General features: G+C 35.6%; 1 protein-coding gene across 1 annotated transcript in view; it reads right to left on the bottom strand.

Annotated features, from left to right (window-relative positions):
* LRP1B (LDL receptor related protein 1B) overlaps positions 1-24,783 on the bottom strand; it is a 781,126-nt gene that overhangs the window by 178,513 nt on the left and 577,830 nt on the right. Inside the window, exons 32-38 of the mRNA XM_057401813.1 lie at positions 12,940-13,080; positions 10,825-10,950; positions 9,601-9,732; positions 4,400-4,534; positions 3,845-3,974; positions 346-472; positions 40-191 (exon numbers count right to left, since the gene is read on the bottom strand). Coding sequence (XP_057257796.1) covers positions 40-191; positions 346-472; positions 3,845-3,974; positions 4,400-4,534; positions 9,601-9,732; positions 10,825-10,950; positions 12,940-13,080 — 943 coding nt within the window. The remainder of the gene's footprint in view (positions 1-39; positions 192-345; positions 473-3,844; positions 3,975-4,399; positions 4,535-9,600; positions 9,733-10,824; positions 10,951-12,939; positions 13,081-24,783) is intronic.

Below are 24,783 nucleotides of genomic sequence, written 5' to 3'. Positions count from 1 at the left end.
AACATTTTGAGACTCAAATACTTATGAAAAATAAATTACCTGTCAGACCAGTAGATGTAAGCTCCAAACACCGCAACTGAAAACATATCCACATTGCTCCCTGACAGCACAATCTCCCGATTCCCTCCACTCTCAAGGTCAATTCTTTCTATCTTGTCGGTACGAGCATCACACCAATATAATTTATTTTCCTAAAGATTAATTTTAAAGAAAACATCAACAGTCTTGTCCAAGTATTTAATTAAGAGCTATCAAGATTATATCAAAGTGGAAGTCCAGCTGGTTTAAATGAAACATAACAAATACTACACACTTCAACATATACTGGAAGACAGAGGAACTAACCTCATAATCAATGGAAATCCCATTAGGCCACGCAATCCCCAGGCTCACAAGCACAACCTTCTCAGATCCATCTAAGTGTGCCTTGCCTATGCAAGGAGTCTGTCCCCACTCTGTCCAAAATAAATACCTAAAATGTAGAAATTACCAATTAAAATATATCATCAAAATAAGAATTGAAAATATGTAATACTGTTCTTCAATTGCAAACAAAACACATCATAACCATTACATAGGTATTTAGAAAACAAGGTAAGGCTCATGTCTCTAAATAATCTTAAGAGACTGAATGTATAATAATACTTGTCTCATAGAAACTTTGTTGAGAGATGTATTGCAAATGGTATATATGAAGTAGTTCTTAAAACAGCATTTGATCAATAAATTAGCAATTCTATTTCCTGAAGAATTAAGCTTTGAGTTTGGAAACATAAAAGCAAATTAAAAAAAAAAAACAAACCTGGAACAGAAGCTCCAGCAACTAACAAATAACAAATGTAGGCTAATACAAGAGATGCATGTTTAACTTAAAAATGTTTTAAATATGAAGCAGTGAAGAGCACTGCAGGAAATGGTACAGCAAAGGGAATTTATTTGGGAAGAAAATACTTTTCCTACTCTCCTGAATGCTCATGGAAAGAATCTGTATCTTATCGAATTTTATGTCACTGTATATTTACTAGCACAGTAACATCACTGACTATTTCAGGATAAGGTGCTAGGTCAAACTTCTGCTTTGACCTCCTACTTCTCAGTCTGTTATAGGTATAGTGAAATCAGGCTAGTCACTCTACACAGAGCACTTCCTTTACTGAACAGTAACCTACCAATATCGTAAGTAAATGTCTGTGTGTCTACAAATTTATATATGTATGTATATTTGTATTAAAATATATTATAAACGCACTCATAAATATATTGTAAGCAAGAAATCTTTAAGATCATTGAGGTCTAGCATGTTACTGATTGCCCAAAGAGAATTAATTTCATTGTAGATATTCATAAGAACACATTAAAGAACAGTTTACTAATACACTGTACACAAAGTGAACAGACCATACAAAACAGTTCTCCATTGTGTTTTTGTGTGGAATGTACATATTGGTCTGTATTTAAGCAGTACCAAAATCTTCCGTACATTACTAAGCAGTTCTACCCTTAAGACCAGTGATGGTGATATACTCATCTATTGTTAAATAGCTATATTTGATTGGATTACTGCAAATACATGAAATTAGGCTTTCTGGCTTTAATAAAAACTAATGTGTTCTCACACTTCTTGACATAACAAACTATGAAACTTGTACTATATTAGGAAATTGAACTGCTACATTAGATAAATGAAAAACGTGTCTTGGAAATGTTAAAATAGACAATATTAATCAGCTGGATATGAACAATCACTGCTTAAGTTTAATACAACTTTAACCAGATAACTAACAGTGGCTCTAAACAGAACTGAACTGGCTTTCAGGCACCTAGTCAGATATACTTTGTTAACATAGGACATCAACTAAATCTTGACTACGGGAATGTAAGCATTTAATATACTTGAATTAAACATTCTGTGCTCTTTCTTCGAACTAGTTACTCAGAGGAAAAAAGAAAAAAAAAAAATCAAAACAATTACTAGCAGTAAATTAATTACATTATTTAAGTAAATTAATCTAGAACCCTCCAGGGAAAATCCTGGAGAGCTGACAAAATGCAAAGTTATTTAATACTCTCATAAAGCATTACTGATTATAAGTATTTTGATATATAAACTCACATAAACTATTAATATAGAAAAACTTGGCCTTCCTGTATCTTCTCAAAAGATCCGGGAAGCACCATCTAAAATACTTGTTTCCTGGACCTTTGTAGGTAGCAATATGCTACCAACACATTTGCTGCATGTACTGCAATAATAGACTAACCATGACTCAACTTATTTTGGAACTATGCCATATAGAATTTATGTATCTGAAATGGAGATGCACATGGTGGAAATTTGATGCTGGCCTAGAATCTTTAAAAAAACCATCTCTGAAAAAAATTAAACTGGAGTTTAAGCTTGCAGCCTGCTGTTCCCCCCTTAAACACAGCTGAAATTTCTGAAATGTTTTTAAAGCAGGTATCTTCAAAGTCTACGAATTATTTCAGTATGAGCTCAACCCCATATTTCAATCACATTTAATTGGGGGTGTGTGGGGGGGGAATCAGCCACTTGTATGTTAATGTGAACAAGCATACCCGATAAGGGACAAAGATACTCCTTTATAGTAGTGCACATTCTTAACTTTTTCAACAATAAATGACGTTACAAACCAGCTGAATGCTGGCTGCTCCACAAATTGATATAACTGGCAGATTCAATGAGATCTAATAACTGCTATTTTTCTATTTTTCTGTCTGTCAACCCAAGCTTCAGAAGAAATGAAGACTGTGAAGTGAGGGCAAAGGGAGGGAAGAATACCTTTGAAAGTTTTGCCTTGTAAAGGGAAAGAGATATGACAATAACACAGAGGGTAAAAAGGCCATAATCTTCCCAAAGAAAAGTATGCTTGCACTTCACAAGCAAGCCACTCCTTCTCCTGAAGAAACTTGGAGACATTTCATGACATAATTTCGTGGCACAGTATATAAAAAAAAAAAAGATCAAGCTTAACTACCTTTACCTTCAGAGATAGGTGATACACTGTTCTACCAGACAGGTAAAACAATTATTTATCTGTGATCCTCTCATCCCTTTATGTTTTCTTAAGTATTCTGAACACACCCAAAAACTATAAACCTCCACATGATCAAAACATCTAAGGAATGTTGCCACTACCAAATTCACTTCTACATTTAACATTTCTTTTCTTTACTGTTTAGTTGTAGCTCTGCTAACAATAGTTTTGGAGCTGAAATGGGAAAGAACATTCTCTATTTCTGTTAATGCTGCAGTGTAATCTCTACTCTCAAACAGCTGGATGAATACAGATGTAATTTCTGACAACCCTTATTCTCTTACCCACATGTTTCATCTCACATTACTTTCAGCTACCCAGGGCAATCTCCTTGGTTGCTTATTATAAATTCTAGTATCATGATTATGCATGATATTAGAATTTATAACTACCAAGGATTATATTTTTCCACAATTTCATCATGACATCAAGGTCACCATTAGCTAACGTGACTTCCCTGGATTTGCTGGAAACTTGAGAACAGATTCAAGTATGCTTCCAAGCAATGTCTGAACTTCAGGTGAAATGGCTGCCTTAGAAAATGAAAACTGTTTTGCTAATAAAGTACAGTATGCCATGTACACAGAGACCAATGAAAAAAAAATCAGCCTATGATAATAACATTTCCTTCTACCCGAGCTTAGTTACAGTATAATAGTTTCCAACACAACCCTTTTGGATTTCATTAAATGCTTATCTGTTCTAACAAAGCCCTTAATTTTCTTATGCAAAATCTTCAGTGCTAGCATGCAAACTTTATGAGAAATGCAAGTTGCCAGTCATGTTACCCTTTTTCTGGGTGTACCGCAATAGATCTTGGCTGGTCCAAACCCTGGGATATAATTATGTATCGGAATGAGCCGTTGAGCCGGGCAACTTCGATTAAGTTGAAGCCATGATCCGTCCAATATATGTTACCTAGAAAAAATACCTTCAAGTTACTGTAAAAAGAAAAGACTACATGAAAAGTGTTAAAATCTTCAGTGTGCCAGTTAGGACCAGAAACCAATGGCTGTATTTTAACTGATATGTATCTTTTACTTGTTATTTCTAGTCCTAGTCAGCCTTCTGTTTTAAAGAATAAGCTTGCATTAATGGTTGTCACTTGTTAAGTAATGGTTGAGACTGGTTATCTAAGAAATAGTGTCCAAGATATTTAAATAATTTTTCTGTCTGTAATAAAACTGCAAAACCAGTGGTGGTATCTTCAAAGAAGACTATCTAGACATTTGGAATAATAGAAATTAAAGCAGAAAGCAAATCAAGTTATTTAGTCTTGAGCTGAAGCTGCAAGAATGTACTGTAAGAAATCATGATGAGTCTTGAAGCAGGTTAAGACCTACCTGCTATCCAGTCCACTGCAATGCCTTCAACTCTTCCCAAACCATTTGTAACAATGTCTTCTTTCCATGTTTGGTCTCGTTTAGATCTGCAAATTTTGTTGAAACCCATGTCTGTCCAATAGATTGTATCATTTCCTAAAAAACACATGGCAACATTTCTTAAATTAATTCAGTTACTTCAAGTTTCTACATCAGTAAATGTAAAACTTGACAATTACAAATTTACCAGTATGTCTCAGAGTGAAGAATGGTATCAAAACCATAATCTTTAATTCCTCATTCATTTTCCTTTTATTTATTTAAAGTAATTAAATTAGAATTCTAGGTTTTCTTCAGGTTATTTAGTACTGCACATATTAGACAATAGGGCCACGTCAACAGATGCTTGACCCTTGCTAAAATGACAATAACTGTTGCCTTTTTTTTTTTTAATGGGATGTTTGAAAAACATTGTTTTGTTTATTAATCACCATTCCAAAACATCTACTAGTCAGAAATACTACCTTTGGAAACTGCCTATGCAGTCTTTTTCTTCAGTACTGGACTGCAGAAACTGGACTAGCACTATTAATATTATAATTACACAAACCTGTTTTATTTTTCCCACTTGGACTCTTCACTAGGGACTGTAGTGACAGGACAAGGGGTAAGGGGTTCAAACCTAAACAGGGGAAGTTTAGACTGGATATAAGGAGGAAGTTCTTTGCTGTAAGGGTGGTGAGGCACTGGAATGGGTTGCCCAAGTAAGTAAGTTGTGAATGCTCACATTCAATTTATTCACAGCAATACAAAAATTTTCACTAACTATGTTCTATGCATTACATTGGAGAATATTTTTTGATTTTTCAGGTACTTCATACTCATAAGAAAAGAAAAAAGCCTATACTCCTTTGCTGTATGGTGTGAAAATATCTAAGTAATTAGTTGCCACCAAACTAATAAAGATCTCTTTATTTTTCAAATGCAGATAATACTACAGCATTTGCTGAATTTCAGTTTGCACTTGGATACCAATGGTATGATCCAAATGACAGACCCCTCTCATTTTATAGACACAGCAATTATTATGGATTCCTTTTTGTTACTAATCAAAATTCTCCATATCTCAATAAAATATTTAGCAACATTTTCACAGTGGGGCTCAACCACTGCAGATCCATGCCATGCAGAACAAGCTAATAGGAATTCAGATTAAGCAATTAGCCTTTAATTTGTTGTAGTTGTTCACTTTAAAAAGTGGACACTGTTTTCACAGATTTGTGTATCAAGGCTGTCTCTGTCAGGTAACATTATTAACATTATAATTACACAAACCTATTTTATTTTCCAAATTACTCTGAAAATTAGAGACATGGAGATGAAAACTCCCTTCAGCATCTAGTTCTTAAAGACAGTTCTGGCTTCAGGCAGATGAAAAGAAGGCCTATATTCAATTTGGAGCCTTCAATATTTATTTACTTATTCTACTGTTGGAATCTGAAGAAAAGAGAATTACTACTTGGAAATTACAGCTGCCACAAAATGGGAAATAACAGTCTGTAACTTTGTACAGCTCCTACAAGCATTTTGCTAAGTGGTAAGCATTAGTAACCATGGCCACACATTGACTCTTACAGTACACAGGCTGCTTATCAGCAAACACTGCAAATTAATTCCATTTAATGCATTAGTATTTTGCCAATAAAATCCTGTAACTCAAAATTCCACATGCAAAGTATTTGCTGAACATTACCCCTTCTGTCAGGCTCTGTCAGCTTAGTCTGTAAATGTTCAAAATGCTTATTTCTACAAAGACGGTAAAATCTATTCTCTTCCCACCTATACACACCTGCATGTACACCACAGATAAAATGCCTGAAGGCACAATGATAGCGTGAGTAACAGTGACAGAAAATGGAGACAGAAGTATGGAAAAATATGTCACAAACCACCTCTGTATTCCCAGCTCCAAGTTCAGCAAAACTCAGTGAGGGACTGGGAAGACTTCTCTTTTCACAAAGGCAAAATCGTAAACTGTTTCTGGGATTAACTACTGCAGAAATGAAAGGGGCTCAACAATAACACTGTATGATTTCAGATCTACCAACAAATCTATTACTCCACCTTTATGAAGGCTTTCTGACACATATGCAAACATTCATGTAACTGCACTTCATTTTTGTAATTTAAATAAGAAAAGAAATGCTACTAACCATTAAGTAGCTTGTGCCTTCTAAGTCAGTAAGACTTAAGAGATAGTGTCTCCTGATGAACAGGATCACTTTTTCTCGGACACATATTTCTACCCACCAATTTGATGCAAATAAACACAATGAAACACAATGTTCTTGTTTCTTCAATACTTAGAATGCCCTAGATGCCCTCAATAAAGTAGTGTTTCTCTGCCATGCAGATTCTCCTCCAACTACACCAAGCTTAAATAGAGTACCTCCCAATGTGTGAAACAATTATTTCAACAAATACAAACTACATACTAATTTTAAAGTATGGTGAGCTTCCTGGGGCAATGTTGAGAGGAAAATGAGAATGGGCATTTCCCTGAGATACCGTCAAGAAGTCTGCAGCAGCAGGAAAGTATCAATGCCATTGTTCTTAACAAAACAGAAACGAAAGGCTACTAGGATGACACCCAATTTTATAAACCTATGTCTTAAACAACACTGGTAACCCCTCTTCCCACTGACCTCTAAAAGAAGTCCAAAGGTTAAAACTACTCTTGTAGTTCTTTAAGGAGAACACAGATAAATGGCATGGAGGGGAAAAGGTGCATTTATCTTCTAGTACATCTGCAGAAAATATTGCTGTCTTTTAACTGCTATCCACTAGCATATGTTAATGTATTTTAACCACTTCGCACACTTAAACATTACTGCAAGGAGATCAGAATTAGGGAACGTTACACGATTAAGAATGAAATGCAAGCAATAGTCATTTTATTAAAAAAAAGACCAAATAACAAAACCAACAATCAACAAAAAACAACCAAAAACCAAACCCAAAATAAAACAAACAAACAAACAAAAAATCCAACAAGATGAAATCCGAAAATACATTCACTTGTCTTCTCAATCAGATTTGATGAACAAAGGTTTTAGGAATGAATTCATAAAATTCAAGGTAACAAAATAAGAAAAATAATTGCTTTCTAAGCTGGAATGCAGTTGAAAGCTGTACTGTAACTTTATATAACACAGTATCCCCTTGTGATTTCACTGCTCCAGAAAATGTGCATTCATATTTAGCAATGTATTTGTCACTGTCAAACATATTCATGTTCCCTGTGCTGTAACTGATCATCACGCAACTTGGTGAACCCTACTCAATTTCATCCTTCCTCAATTCTCATTTTTAAAAGTTAAACATTAGTACCAGCATCTTATTCTCAAAAAACACTAATTTGATATTTTCTACTGGCATCCAAAGCTCTGTAAAGTAGGAGCTATCATGTAAATAAGCCATGCCAAAATCAAAACAAAAAAAACCAAAACAAAACAAAAAATCCCAAACCCAAAGAAAATAAAAGATGCAAAATCGCCAGTACAATTCTGGTATCAGTATTTTAGAACAAAAAGTCAAATTTCAACTTCTGTATTACATAGCATAATCCTATAAAGCTTGTAAGATGTGAGTTCAAACACAGTATTTTTAAAGTATACTATAATAAAAACTACAATCCCTGGTAAACCCCATTACATAGTCTTGGTACTTTGTAACGAATATGTGTACCTACCACTTCTCTATCATCCTGTGGCTTTCAAGGAATAGATGAAATCTGCTGCATCATAGTTTTTCCCATCTAAGATATGTGTATAAAGCACTGGCTTTTAAGTAATTTTTTAGTCTCAGTAGACTGTGATGGAACTTTGCCTATGATATAACAAAAACTCTGAACATTAGCTGTTACTGATTTTGAAAGCAAAATATACCAGTTTGAGGGCATTGTAAAATGTTGGGTGAATTTGGAATTTTACTAGGTAGAGTGGAGGTACAAGAGTGTCACTGTAAAAGGCAGGCCAAAAGAAAAGACTTTAATGAATTTAACTCCTGACCTGTTAATAAGTTTACAGAGATATTTGTGCAATCAAGTAGTCAAACAGAACTAACAGGAAAACATCTGCTTTTAATATGAAGCCATATGTTAACATATAGTTAAGCAAAAAAAAACATAGGATCTTTTGGTGCTGAATTCCCAAGCAGAATTTATTTCAAAATTAATTGCAATGGAGTACGACAAAATAATCACACATTTCAGGAAGTCAATGTCCTTATGTATTTAACATAGGTAATTTAAAATTTTATGTCTAAACTACTGGTTTGTAAACTCTATGGGTAAAAAAAACCCCAAACAGCTCATGTAAGAATCAGCTTAGAAGGAAGTCTGGTCCAAGAGCTAATGGCTGAAAACTAAGGAGATACAAGATGTTTTCAGGTCACTACTTCATCACAGATTTCTTACTTTGTGTAAGCTAACCAAAAATTCCTAATGTTTTTGAAGTTATTCAAACACACTTTAGTTCCAATGGGAGACGTATCAAATTCTTTTTCAGGACATGAACCTTAATTTTTTTCCACCTTCTTTTACACGCATGCAAGACAAAACCCTAATTTCACAGGACATTTGTGGAGGCTATGCAAACTAAAATCTGTTTCCTATTTATACAGTGCAGTGGAAAGGTAAGTAGTGTACTTGAGATAGACATGCCTGTTCTTCAGGCTGTTAGAGCTCCCACTTTTGAAGGGAAGAAACAGATACAAAATGGGCTTGTACACGGCAGTGAAGAGGCTGAGCTTTACCAGACAGAAAGAAAACTATGCCACTAAGCTGTCAAATCCACCTGTTATATTAGAAAATTCTGGGGGAAAAATGTCGTGACAGCAACAAGCTTTTTTCTATAAGAAAGGAACTAATAAAACCTGCTTTTCTACAGATTTGAGCACTTTCTGTAAAATCACCAGTTTCCTATTCAAGTTCTTAGTGATGTCTCGACTGAAAAACAGCAGATAGTCTACATATACATAACAAGTTTTTCTATTTACTGTAAATAATAAATAGCTACAGGTTAACACTGTAGCACACAACTTCCAATTCTCTTAAATATAGTTGCAATTACTTAGACGGTTTGATAAACTTCATTTCATTTGATAACCTTATTTCATTTATAAGAAAAGTATGCATACAATAAACTATACATGACATTTACCTGCATGGAAGTCTATGCCCACAGCAAATGAAGCTCCAGATATAGGCATTAAAGCATCCATTTTATCATTTGGATCAAGAGGAATTCCTCTAATTCCTTCATGAACAGAATACATAAGAAATGATTCAATACCTATAGGAAAAATAAAATAGCTGATGGGAGCAAAGTGAAGACATTCCCAAAGTGAAGACTTTCCCAATTAAAAAAACCTGACGAAGTAACAAGTACTAGACACAGTTTTCCAGTACAGCTTCATAGTTTTCCAAAATGATAAAGCCATCCCTTTGAAAAAATAATTGTGAATTCATATGGTGTAGTTCTAATTAAATGATAAAAGCAGTCTCATAAAAAAAGGGAACAGCTGCCCATTTCAAGCATCACCTTCTAATTAAGTAATGAGCAGTAATGAAAATTAGAACTTAAGAAGTTGGGTTTGAATGATGAGAAATTTAAGAATATTTTCAGTGCACATCTGCACTTCCTGTATATATTTAGCAAGTGACAATTTTAAAGAACTTGTGGAAAGCAGGACTCAAGACTGAAAGTAGTCTTTTGAGGCACAGGATTCATCTCACCTCATTTAGTCATGCACACTTCCTTTATCGACAATAGAGAGAAATACACAGTTTTAGTGAACAATGCAGTTGATGTATTTGAAATGCCTACTTTCGTGTTAGATTAATCATATTCCAGGTGCATTCTATTTCTATTAAGTAGGAAGAATTTCTATTTCTATTAAGTAGGAAGAAACTCTGTGTAGAGGTCTTGTTATTTTGTCATTCACAGTTGAGATGAATCACACCTAATTGTTCACAACCAAGATTAGAACAAATACTTTGTTGCCCTAATCTGTTCATATATTAGAAAACCTTTAAGACAAATTATGCAAGGTGACAATACCTAATTCATTATTGAAGAATTCTAACTACCATACACAAAAAAGTCCTATATTTTAAATACAGGATTCATATATTTTAAATACACACTGTACACCAATTTTACATTAACAACTGAAAGTTATAAATATCCAAAGAAATATATGTAAAAGTAAAAATTACTATTTAAGAAAAAGAAATAAAAAATGTTAAGAACATGTTATTGTCACATATGAAAATCACTGAAAAAATAGGAAAGCCACATTTATGTTGCATTAAAGAAAGTTTATATACCCATTACAGCAATAAAATTGAAGTTAGTGAAAATAATTACTGAACGTCATTTTACCTTTGCATGCCATGCGGTTTTTTTGAAGGTTGTAGCCTACTGTACACACACATGTCCTGGTGGTTTCTGATGTTGGTAAACAAAGCTGGGAGCATCCGCCATTGTTTAACTGACAGGAATTGCTACCTATTACATGATGGGAGAAGAGACAAGAAAAGAAACAGAATTTGAACAGTGCAATCCTAACTAAAAATGAATGTTGGCATCAATTTATTATTATCATCAAAACCAAATTTTGTCCAGCTAACTTCTTTAAAAAATTTAGATATGCATGTAACATATCAGGCTTTGTTACTTTTCAATGCTTCACTCTTGCAGCATTTATCTGTGCACTTAGAATGTTTTTTTTTTCTTAGAATATCTTTTAATACCTCAATTTTCTGAAGATGAATCTGCCTATTTTAAAGTAAAAGCATATGATAAAACTGAAAATACCACACTGTATTTGATGAAATAAAATACCACACTGCAGTGATGAAATCTCACTGACATTAGTCTAGAAGGCATTTTATTGTAAACGATGAGCAAGTCATTGATCATATTGTATTCATTCATCAAACATTATACCAACCTCATTATCTTCTTGAAACAGCATTTGTTAAGTATACCTAAGATACACTTAAATGTGACCTCACAGATCCATGCACCTGTTATCTTAACTAGAACAATATTTACTTTTAAGTAACAGGTAAACACTTTTTAGTAAGATTTATATGTGTAAATCTACTAAAACATTTGAAGAATTAGTTGATTACAAGTTACCAAGCACATATGAATCAGAGCACTACATATCACATATATTTTTGCATTCCTAATTTTGAAGTAGAAAGCATATCTTCATCTAAAATTATAGCCATTTTTTTTTACTGATACAACCATACAAATGGAAAAGGCAGTTGAGCTTTCTAAGTCACAGGCATCCTTAGAAAATTAGAGAAATTGTAAGGTGAAAATTAATCTAGAATGCCAAATTTGTATACAGAGAATCTGTAAGTGCCCTCATGTTATACTTGCTGTCATGCCACTTTGATTTATAGAAATGCAAGGTGCAAATGAAATATGCAAAAATTCTTTTGAAAAAGGTGTAAATCCCATCTATAGTGTTTGACTCCTATAACCAAAACCCTGACATTGCTCTCTGTCAAAATATAGATCAGCAAAGTGACATTTCGCTATAGTGAAATCACAGTTAAAGTTCAGTAGTACAAAAACCTGTTAATTTTCTTCACTTTTGTACAATGAAGACACAATGCTACAGACACCAGACACTATTAATATTTAGGCACTCATGAGGCTACCTGTATACCTCCACGATAGGGAGTTCAAGCATTTTAAAATGACAGACACATAACTGAATGCCTGAATTATTATTACTTGCTGCTCCATCACGTTTAAAAGTAACAGCCAGGCTGGCAAACCATCTCCAGTGTCTCCTAGATCAGGTAAAATGGCAAGTTCTCCCAAGAGCACTTACTATAGAACTGAATTAATGTACTCCATACACAGACTTTTTGTTACTGTTTTATTGTGGTAAAACATCCTGTGTTCTTTTGGAAGCTTCTCCGCAAAATGAAATAATTTGATTCACATCGTTCAGTAGCTGGAATTAGAAATAATATCTTTCTAAAGAATCACCCAAATGTTTTTACCTCTGATCTCCAAATTCAAAAAACTGTGTGCATGATTCCAAATTACACTTTTTCATATTATCTTATTCCACTTTGCTAACTAAACTTTGGCAGCATGTTTTTGCTTTTTTGCACTTTTGATTTTTACCATGTCACTTCTGTCAATTTAGATGAATTAAACTGTCTTAAAACACATATATAGTGAAGAATCTTAATGAATTCTCTTAGAATACTTCTGTCAAGATTTCAAGAATTTGAGATGAGATCACACTTTTTTTTTACTAAAAACTTTAAATTCAATTAAAATACATTGGGCATATATGGTAAAGCAATTATTCTATTATATTAAATAATAAAAAAGTTTATTGTAATTTATCACTGAATTACATTGAAATACATGTTGTTCTATCCACATTTGGAGAATAATATGGAAAAAAGATACTACGCACTCTTGAAGTTGGTTAAACATGCTTAAAGTTTAACATACCTTGCTGTGCTGCTTTATCATACACTTTCATATGTACAACACCTGAAGTTTTATTTCTCAGGACAGTTGGGTTTCTTCCATCTCTTTTGTTACAGGTGCCAATCTGAGCTATGTTCTGGTCTGCCCACCAAAGTTTTTTATCTGTAAAATTTTTAAGTTTTAAAAATTAAGAGGATCACTATAAATTTACATGTTTGAAACCTAATGTGGGAAAAGCATTTGAGGTTAATTCTCAGATCAATTTTAAGGAAAATTGCTCAAACATAAATAAATTAGGTTTGGTTTTAATTTTAAACCCACAAAATTTAGGTTTATAAATTTACTTTTTTTTTCTTTAGGTAACAGTCTTACATACATTTTTAAGTGGAAAAACTGTATTATACACAACTCATAACTAAAAGTTACAAAACCTTATTCATAGATCATGTACTATGACATACGGTTTGCTCTTGAACTTTGTTATATCCATTCATTATGTACGTAGAGAAGAAACTCTGGCTCCAGGTTCTCATTACTCGAGTGTTCAAATTAAGCAGCATGACAATTACCATAAAAATAATTAAGAATTTTTTTACTGTCTTCAAGAAATTAGTTAAATTCCCAACTTACATTGAAAGTAACTTTTCATCATAATTTACACAAGACTTTAAAATAACAGAAAAACTGAGACATGCTATGTACACACATGCATAACATTTCAAACTATCCGTGTCAATTCATGCATGCAGAGTACTTGAATCATAGTATGAGGGACTAGCCAAAAAGTTAAGAAAAAGAACTCTCACTTCATATGCAATTCCAGTATATGCAATATTATTTTGCTGTGGCTAGATTTCAGGTGACTTTAGTCATATAGATTTCACTTAAATCTGGATTGGATTCTAAGTGCTATGAGGACAGAAACACCAACTTTGATCATATTGCTATGACTGTATTGGTTACTGTGGAATGTAAACATTCATAAAAAAGAAATTAAGATACAAATGTCAGTATTAATGTAAAGGTAATCGTCACAACAATTTAAACAACTGTATATGAAGATAAACAAAGAAACTTAATTTAACAATTTCAAGAACCTGAAAGAAGGTGTATGTGACTTGTATATTCTCTACTTCATTTCACTTGCATCACTTCAGGAAAAAGTTATTTTTTTAAGCCCCACTAACAATTTAAAGATCAACAATAGGGATTACTTTAATTTTATTCAGAACTATACAACACTTATGAGTGTTATCAGTTTCTCATTTTGAGACTTTGATTCATTACCTGCTGGAATTAATGAAAAAGCTTCTTTAGTTAAAGTATTTGCTACTCTCTCATACATGAAACGAAAGATAATAAAATTCCTAGGTGTCAATGGATTATAATTTCTTTAAGGTAATAATCTTTACTCAAATCAGTATTTCTACCAAGTTTTGAATGTCATGTTTCATCACTTGATATTGTACAAATGGACTATAAAGTAAGCCATAATAACTGCAAGACAAAAAAGAGAAAAGATGATTTATCTGGAAACAAAAGAAGAGGAAATAATACAAACAGAATAAAAGATTATGAAATATACTCTCTTAAAATCCTTCTCAGCAGCCTTCAGAGAAAATTTTTATTCCTTATCGCTAAAGCTTGGATGGCAGAATAGGGTAAAATATGAGGTAAGCATATAATAATATGGTAAAATAAGAGGGAAGCAATTAAGAGCATCAGAAGAATGCTGGAAATGCCCCTTACTCTCTTGCTGTTTCATATACCCCTACACATATAAAAGGACATGGTTATTGTCTTTACTATAGCTCTGAAGGATCACATCAAGATCACAGAACTGCTTTCTACAACAGCTATACCCTGTTTCAATGAAGATGCTGTGGTGACAGTGGAAAAGCTCTGTAGTATGGCACTGCTACTTGTAATGGCCATATTGCCAGGTACCACAGCCATGTGTCATCAGTCGGGGGTGCCCAACAACTGTTCACCCTTATGTCACACCTGAGACTATCAAGACTTGAGAATTGGGTCCTGCTATGACACGATTTTGTGACTTGCCATGTGCCAGATTTCACATATACAAGCACCAACACTGCACACTCAAGGTGGAATCACTTGTTTAATGCCAACTAACATATTCCACATAAACATATTCCATGAGAACATGGTGATGGTTCAGTTTAGAGGAAACTAATGAATGCAATGAAACTGCAGAAGTATATTTTTCTGAAAGGCAAGCAAACTTTTGTCAGATCCAAAATAATAAACATAGTAATGATGCTTACTGCCTAATTCTAACAGACTAAACACTTGAGAATTTAAACTTGCTTCTGAAACAAGGACTCAGCTAACTCACAGTGACTGAATGTTCACAGTGAAGAGCTCCTTACCTAACCAGTGTCAAGCCCTTCAGCTGTTTCTCTTATAACATAATCTTTTCATATTTACCATAACTAATACCGGTCAGCTTGTTCCCATTATTCATCAATCTCAATGGTTGCTGGAAGCAAAGCAAATCAGTCCTTTCCTGTCTGTGGGAGACTGAAACATAGACCATACCAAACATACAGAAAACAGTCAATGCTAATTCTTACTGTCATTCTTCAGATACAGCATAAAATCATTATTTCAGTGAAGAACTTCCTGATGTTTCTAGCTGTAGATAAACAAATCCAACACAGAGCACTGCCAGTTATTTCTATTAAGTGTAAGGGGAAAAACATCCTGCTGCATTCTACTTTTCACAGTAAAGTCATAAGATACTTCTGTTACCATAGGAAAAATCAACACACAGAGCTAACACAACCTTTGTCTAAAGATTTCTTTTTGAAGCGTAACTAAGAACATGCGCATGCCATACATCCTTGACAAACTCAAAAGCCAACGCATACAAAATCTCATCTGACTGAGCCTCAGTAATTCTGGAAAAGAGCAGCATGATGGGCTGTCTGAATTGCTCCCTTTGTGGGTAGCCAGCTGGCCACACAACATGTGCAAGCCAAGATATCACTTCATGAGTAGCTTCAGAGTGGCAACAGCCTCTGCTTTGTTTTGACACAAAGATGGGGAATGGAGTGGAGAGAAAAAAAAAGGGGAGAAATTTCAGGAATATGTAAGGAAAATGGGGTATTGTGCTAGTAAAGCGCAGAACTGTGAATAGGGCAAAGCTCTAAAAGTGCTTCCAGTAGAGATATCTGTTGTGAAGAGCAGGAGAGAAACTGCAGTGAGATCTCAAGATGAAAGACATGGGGTATTTCACTGGAGATATTATGGAGAGAAGGTTATAGAATGAAGCTGAAGGTACTGTGTTATTAAGATTCAGGAGACATGAAAGCAGTCTGCACCAATTCCACTTTTGCTGAAACAACTGCTGGCTTGAGGCTACTTCCATAGAAAATCCTAAATTAAAATGCCACTTATAGATGGAAATTCAACAGACTTTAATTAGGAAGAAATTAATTTTCACAAGTGAACAAAATTGCTTGCAATGCTAAACATTAAAACCAAACTATAATCAAGAACTAAGAAATCATGAGAAGAAAAGGAGGGGATGGGGGAGGAAGCAAAGCAGGCTCTACCTCAAATGCATCAGATTGGCTTTCAAACTCAAACTGCAGTAGATGAATAACCAAACACTGAAACAGAAACCACAGTCATCTTATTTCAAGTAATTAACATGTCAGTCCAAATTGTCTCTAGAGCTCACAGGGATGAATAATGAATGCAATGGCCTCAAGATCCCAGGCAGACAAGCTCATAGAATCATAGAATCACAGAATAGTTAGGGTTGGAAAGGACATTAAGATCATCTAGTTCCAACAACCCTGCCATAGGCAGGGACATCTCACACTAAACCATGTCACCCAAGGCCTCGTCCAACCTGGCCTTGAACACTGCCAGGGATGGAGCATTCACAACCTCCCTGAGCAACCTATTCCAGTGCCTCACCACCCTAACAGGAAAGAATTTCCTCCTTATACCCAATCTAAACTTCCCCTGTTTAAGTTTTAACCCGTTACTCCTTGTCCTATCACTACAGTCCCTAATAAAGAGTCCCTCCCCAGCATCCCTACAGGCCCCCTTCAGATACTGGAAGGCTGCTATGAGTCCTCCACGCAGCCTTAGCATGCCTTCCACGAGAATCTGCTCCAAGATTTTGCCAGGCACAGAGGTGAAACTGACAGGTCTGTAGTTCCCTGGGTGATCCATTTTCCCCTTCTTGAAAATGGGGGCTATATTTCCAGTCGTCGGGAACTTCACCTGACTGCCATGATTTCTCAAATATGATGGCCAGCAGCTTCGCAACTTCATTTGCCAGCTCCTTCAGGACCCGCCAATGGATCTCATCAGGACCCATGGACTTGTGCACGTTCAGATTTTTAAGATGGTCTCGAACCAGATCCTCTCCTACAGTGGGCCCAAGATCTTCATTCTCACAGTCCCTGTGTCTGCCTTCCAAGACTTGGGTGGTGTGGTCAGAACCTTTGCCAGTGAAGACTGAGGCAAAGAAGTCATTCAGAACCTCAGCCTTCTCCAAATCCTGCATAGCCAGTTCTCCTGAGAGCTTCCTGAGGGGACCTACGTTCTCCCTAGTGTGTTTTTTATTTGCTATGTACCTGTAGAATCCCTTCCTGTTATCCTTAATTTCCCTAGCCAAGTTTAATTCTAACTGGGCCTTAGCTTTCCTAACCTGGTCCCTAACTTCCTGGACAACATCCCTGTACTCTTCCCAGGCCGCCTGTCCTTGCTTCCACTTATTATGAGCCTCTTTTTTCATTTGAATTTTCCTCAGCAGCTCCTTATCCATCCAAGGAGGTCTCCTGGCCCTCCTGCTGCTCTTCCTTCTAGTTGGGATGCAATACTCCTGAGCTTGTAGCAGGTGATCCTTGAATCCTTGATCCTTGAAGAGTCTTGGGCCCCCCTGTCCTTACTAAGCAGGCTCCTGAAGAGGCCAAAGTCTGCTCTTTTGAAGTCCAGGGCAGTGAGCTCCCTGCACGCTCTTCTCACTGTCCTGAGGATCTCAAATTCGACCATCTCGTGATCGCTGCATCCAAGGCTGCCCTGGAGCGTCACATTTCCAACGAGCCCTTCCCTGTTGGTGAGCACAAGGTCAAGCATGGCAGCTGTCCTTGTCGGCTCCTCTATTACTTGCAGAAGGAAGTTGTCTTCCACACAATCGAGGAACCTCCTGGATTGCTTCTGCCGGGCCGTACCGTCCTTCCAACAGATGTCAGGGCTGTTGAAGTCACCCATGAGAACAAGGGCCTGTGAGCATGAGGCTTTTCCTACCTGTCTATGGAGTGCTTCATCTGCAGGTTTTCCTTGATCAGGCGGTCTGTAACAGATCCCCACAGTAATGTCTCCCATAGCTATATTCCCTTTAACCCTGACCCACAAACTCTCTGTGGACTGCTCACCTGTCCCCAGACAGAGTTCCATACTCTCCAGCCTATCCCTAACATAAAGGGCAACTGCCCCTCCCCACCTGCCAGGCCTGTCTTTTCTAAAGCGCCTGTAACTTTCCATTCCAACACCCCAGTCATAGGAGCCATCCCACCATGTTTCTGCGATGCCTGTTATATCATACCCCCGTAGACGTGCACACATCTCTAATTCCTCTTGTTTGCTCCCCATGCTATGGGCATTTGTATAGAGGCATCTGAGCCGAGCTCCAAATGAAGCCGGCTCATTGGCTGGAGCGGCTGGGATATCTCTACATTGCTCCAAGCTTTTATTATAGGTGCTGGCAACTGACTGGGTGTGTTGGAATGGAATGATGCCCCCTCCCCCAACACATCTAGTTTAACGCCTCCTTGACCAGTCTGGCAAGCCTCCTACCAAAACTGCTCTTTCCCTTCTTTATCAGTCCAGCTCCACCAGTCCCCATTAGACCTGCCCTACAAACTTGGGTCACATGCTCAAGGCACCCAATCCCCTGATTATGACACCACCCTAGTGGTTCCATAGTCCATAATACATTTCACAGTGTCCATTTCTTTTTTACTTGAATTCCAGAACACCAAAGTCCTTACTCCCTTCACAAGACTTAGGCAGTACGACGATCTCCTTCCAACTCATTGTGGCTTATTTTTTTTGTTGGCTTTGTCAATAACCAAATAGATCAAATCAATCAATCAAATGAAATATAGTTCTGGCACTTGCCTTGTAGGAAGTCACATTAAAGAAACAAGTTTTCAACGGCCCATCTCTGTTGTAGTCTCAAAGTTAACAAGTGTATAAAAATAAGAAGAAGCAACTCCCTTCTCCTCTCAGCCTTTTGGAAAAGTAATTATTTTAAACAAACTGAACTAGCTAATGTTTCAATACCATATCATCTCAGATTTCAGCAACAGTCTGAAAGCCAACACAATGTAGGCTTTAGGTGAATGTTAAAGTTAACCATGAAAGGGGAAACAACAGAAAAAAGGACAAGAAATTACAGCAGCAATTTCAATTCAACTTTATCTTCAGTTTGTCACATGTATTTTTAAACTGGAACAATGTAAATGGCAATATATGGACAGTAAAACATGCTTTGCAGTGATTTAAAATTTCACTCATGACTACATAAAAAGTATTAATTACTGTGAAATACAATCTTGCAGCCATCTTCTACATGAGAAAAAAGTATGAACCTTTCTCTTTTTTTGTCCAGTTACATATCTTCTAATCATCTTAAATGAAATAACTAAATGGTGCAAGTCTACATAATTGTAGTTTAACATCATCAGTATTTTCATTTCAGACAGAAAACTATAGATGAACCAAAATAAAACCCCAGAATGAAAAAAAATAAAAATCCTTGTTAGCATAACATGTGGATAAACATTTAACTAAAATTTTAAATTACAAAATCTTACTGAAGTCATATTTATTATTCATTTACATCAAGGCTTTATATCCTGTTTTAGAAAGCTATATGAGTAGAGTATGGAGAGTTAAACAACAAAGCCCATGCAAATCCTGACATTTCAGGTATTTAGAAAAAAAAAAACAAAACAAAACCAACAAGCCCAAAACCCAATTTAAAACAACAACAAAAAAAACCCTAAAAAACCCAAAACAAACAACTCCCCAAAACCAAGAAAAAAAAAACCCCAACAGCAAAAAACAAAAAAGCCCCCCAAACCCCACAACAAACAAACAAACAAAAAAAACACAAAAACCCAAACAAAAACACCCAACATCAACAAACCTAGCAAAAACCTCCACCACAACCAAAACCAAACCAACCTGAAACAACTCACAAATTCTAAAGTACAGACATCTTAAGCTGGCCAGTTACAACTTAAGACCTAAATAATAAAACTTTTAATTGTTCAGAAACTGCTGGGTGGCCTTTATATGCCACAACACAGTCCTATCCCAAAGCAACTCAAATGTATTACACAGCTATTTTTGACAATAATTCTAAGCAGAGTCTTGGACTATTTCTCTCTGTGTTATTAACGTATTTCTCTCAGTAGATAAGTCACTTATGACTTATAGTATCAGGATGAATTAATCTACTTTAATTTTCATTTTAAAATATTACAGATTATTAAAAATCAGTTGACTTTAGAATAAAGACAATTTGCTTTCATGAACTAGAGAAGAAATGATGTTATTTAAAACCTTTAAATATCAAACTGAAGCTAAATTATTTATTTGCTTTATCATGCTAAGAAGAGTTGTTTGATCAGTAATGACAATTTTGTTGCTGAAACTAGGTCATAACATATATTAAAACTGTTGCATTTGTCCATTTGTTGTGTAACCAGCATTAAGCACAGCAACATATAGGGAAACAGCAATTTGAAATGCAAAAAATTCTACACTAGCATTGTGGACAGTCCTTTGGAGATTTTAAGCAGTACTCTGAATGAAAATTTTGATGGGCCATTAGTTTTCATTAATGGTGGCTTGAGTATTTATGGAAGCCAACTATGTACTATACTTAGAACTGGGCAAATTGCCTAAATATATTTCATATATTAATGCCAATGTAATGAATGGTGTTACGGCAATTAGAAGTCTGATGACTTGGAAAATTAAGGTGTATGTTTGTGAAGCTTTCTGATCTAAGCAACCCCTTTCACTTCTCCATTACATCCAGAAAAGTCACAGCTCCCACCATCTGAGCTACTAGAAACGCATTCTGCTGTTACTTTTGAAACTGTATTTCAAAATTTATTTTGGAACATTTAACTGCATGATGAAAATAAATGGTAACATGAACGCATTTCAGTAACACGAATCCTTGTTTTCTGTCTAAAATGAAATACTATCAATCACAGAATGTGACTGTCTGTTTAGATTCCTTGATAATACACCTTGATGATGGTATTATATAAAATTTGTGCTCAAAAGACATTGCTCTAATATCTGCACTCCCATTGAAAAGCCATCATATACATCTGAGTTTGTTGTTATTGCTGATTTTTTTTATATTAATTTCAACAGAAATAGCACTTATATATAGAATTATTCACTACATGAAGTTACTCTGTTATACTAGTAAAAAAAAGTAGAAAAAGTCTACTATTTAGTATCATGGAATACTTCCTCTGAGGTTTCTACCACAAGTATTTAAAAAAAGTAACCACCAATGCACAACTAATTACAAACCTATTATGCAATCTACACAGTCTACATCATATTCCTATTTTGTATTTGACCTGATACAAAATCCAATCAAATACCTCCACCAAAACTGCTGACAGAAGACTTCAATATCTGTTTTCTCAGCTACAAACTTACAGTAACTAATCAATACTTTTCTAACAATGCTCAGTTTATGATTCATAGCCATATATCATTCAAGAAAATATACCAGTTTGGAAATGCAACAGACATTGCTGCAAGTTCCTTTGAATTCAAATCTTGTAATATAATGACTCTTCATCAAACCAGTAATACATATAGTTCCCACCAAAACCGTAGATTTCCACCTAGTTTCAGTTACAGCCAAGAAATCATTTTCATTAAGTAACTTGGAAAATAGGAAATGAGACTTCATGCAAAATGCCAAATACATTAATATAATTTGATCACACTCAGACACTGGCAACCAGGAAAACTGCTAAAATCAGATACTGAATATGATATATTAAACTCAAACCTTAACACAATATAGGAAGGATTTTCTTAATGTTGAAAAGAGTATCACTGTACTGTATAAGAAAATCAGGGATTCTTTCCCATGGAACATCCTGAGTTTCCAAAACAGTGGATGTATTTGTTATGAACTTGTGTGAAATGGTGCCAGTAAAAGATGTAGAAAATTATGCAGGGCGTAGTGTGCCATGAAATAGAACGTTTCTACAAGACCAGGAGAAACTTAAGAGGTTTTTGAACAAAACACAAAGTTAATATAATAGCAGAAGAAAGTTAGTGTTGACCAAATGCAAGACAACAATGGCCGGTAGTAAACAAATTCACATTTTTGAATGGTAAGTGAACTAAGAATGGCTGATGATGAGTACACTGACACTTTACACAGTGAATGTGGATAAAAAAGTAAGAAAATGTTAAACAGAGCCTGGAAAGGACTAAACAATGGAAAACATCTAAAACTGTAGTGGTAACTTCCAGTTTACAAAGACTAAACTGCAACAGTAAAATAGAGGGATAGAAAGACGTACAGTGAAGAGACTGAGGAATAGGACTAAATTGCCTGGTGAAGCTCTGAATTACTCCAGATAATGTATTACAAAGCAAAACAAAACTTTACTGGCTTTGTAGCATTGTTTTTTGAGTTCATACTACAGTTGATAACCATGGACTGCCAACTGCTTCTCATGTCTTTTCCCTTTTTGAAATTAACAGAAACAAAGACCAAGGTAACACAAAGATATTAGAACAGCAGAGAGATTACTAAAGCAAGAAAGAAGTCAGTCTTGGGCCTAGCTTCTGTCAGTCATTAGTTTTTTATAGTTTTGAAAAATATTCTGGAACCTAGACTATACGATATAGCAAAAACAATTGGAAACTGCCAGAAGATCTGTTAGTTTTCTGCACAAAGGCTGTCCAGACAAAGGACAAAAGACACTAGGTCTTCATGCACACTACTGGATTATCCTTGGGTGTCTCCACTTGTGAGAGACAAGCCTGTGCTTTGTGACAAGGAGATGCTGATGGCTGCTTCCTCCCTGCTTCCCGTGCCCCTCCTCACTGGCAGAGCATGAGACTTCAAAAAGTCCTTGATCAGAGTAAACATTCCTTAGCAACAACTAAAAACATTGGTGTGTTATCACCATTGTTCCCAGGCTGAAATTGAAAACACAGCACTGCACCAGCTACTAAGAAGGAGAAAAATGACTGCTATAGCTGAACCCAGGACACACAAAGACCTAAAAAAAACCCTCAGAAGCAAGAACAACTGAGGTCTAAAAGAGATCACTGGTGTAGTAAATTTATTAGAAATTCAGCAATTTTTCAAAGAATACTTTCTACCCCAATACACCTAACCTTGGAAGGGGAAAGGGTGCATGGGAACCAGGGCTATCCCAGATCATATAATCCCATCCCTTCAATCCATGGAGGTTGCCATCACTGCTTCCTTGGTTTTGCTCTCCAATCCAATAATGTTCTGATGATCGACAAGAGCAGCCCAGCATATGACCTGGTGAGACTTCGGTATAAAGGGAGTCTCGAAACACCACACTGTTGCAGAATGACTCTAAGAGCAGGACCATAGAGTTCTGGAGGACTGTGCAAGCAAGGCAGGGGGTGGCCCCCACAGGTGGCCGGAGACCGGCCCTGGGAGGAGAATGTGGAGGAAGCTGTGGGGGCTAACCAATACTGTTATGCCAAGAAGGAGTGGCTGAATACCACTCCTATATATGTGTGAACTGCGTCACAAATAAACTAGAAGTTGCTTATCACCCATATTGGGTTGGCCTGTCTGCTTCTCCTCGCCGCTTACACCACGCTCTACCTCTTCTTTATGCTCCAGTTGGAAAAATAACAAACCCAACAATATGACAAAATCATACACTTAAAAAAAAAATAAAAGAAACAAAAAATATAAGCTAAATCACTGCTTTTACCTGGGGAGACACTTAATGCAAAAGATGCAAAAATGCAAAAGACAGCAGAGGCCTAAAGGACTGTGGCACTGAGATGAATCTAAATGCCACAAACCAGGTATGTGTTTGGACACAGATATCATGTCTTTTTTTTTCCAGTCACTGATGAATTCAAATGGTAAAAATGTTACCTTAGCATATACACAGGGAAGAAACATTCCAACTCATGTTGGGATGTATGTGCTTACTATGTTTTTAGATAAAAACAGTCCAGAAAATTTATGAAATGGACTAAAAAGTATGAAGTAAACATTGCAATTACTGTGATTCACCTGCTAAAACTTCCTATTAAACTTGTAGGTAAACAGGTCAATAGAGATACTATGTTTTCACATATTATCATGCTAAATCTTACATTAGAACAAATTATTCATTGTTCTTTATCTATGTATTATTAGCTATGATCATTCATCAACTACAAATCTCTTATCTTGCTTCATATCGCACTGGATTTCCTCTTCTGATCCATTTTGCATGCATGAAAGCCTGACTATAAATCTACGAGCATTTCAGGAAAATAGACAGCACTTATGTTGCCCCAATATGTTGCACAATATAAAAATATACAGAAAAATGAATCCAGAAACTTCTTGTGTTTTTCAATCAGCACATGCAGAACTGTTAATAAAACTGTATTTGTTTGCACTTTTCTCCAACAGATTTATATACAGAATTATACTGCAATGTCATACTGCAGTTTATCACAACTATTGCTCCAAAACAAAGACAAAACCCAAAAGAAGAACCCAAACACATTGTAAGTCTGGTTTACTAATTCTGAATAGAAAGAGTT

The sequence above is a fragment of the Pezoporus wallicus genome, unplaced genomic scaffold (genome assembly GCF_028554395.1).
Source record: "Pezoporus wallicus isolate ANWC-B61680 ecotype Strahan unplaced genomic scaffold, APGP_CSIRO_Pwel_v1 contig_865, whole genome shotgun sequence".
Lineage (NCBI taxonomy): Eukaryota > Metazoa > Chordata > Aves > Psittaciformes > Psittacidae > Pezoporus > Pezoporus wallicus.
Note: the sequence above shows the minus strand (reverse complement) of the source record. Positions and strands in the feature narration are given on the sequence as shown.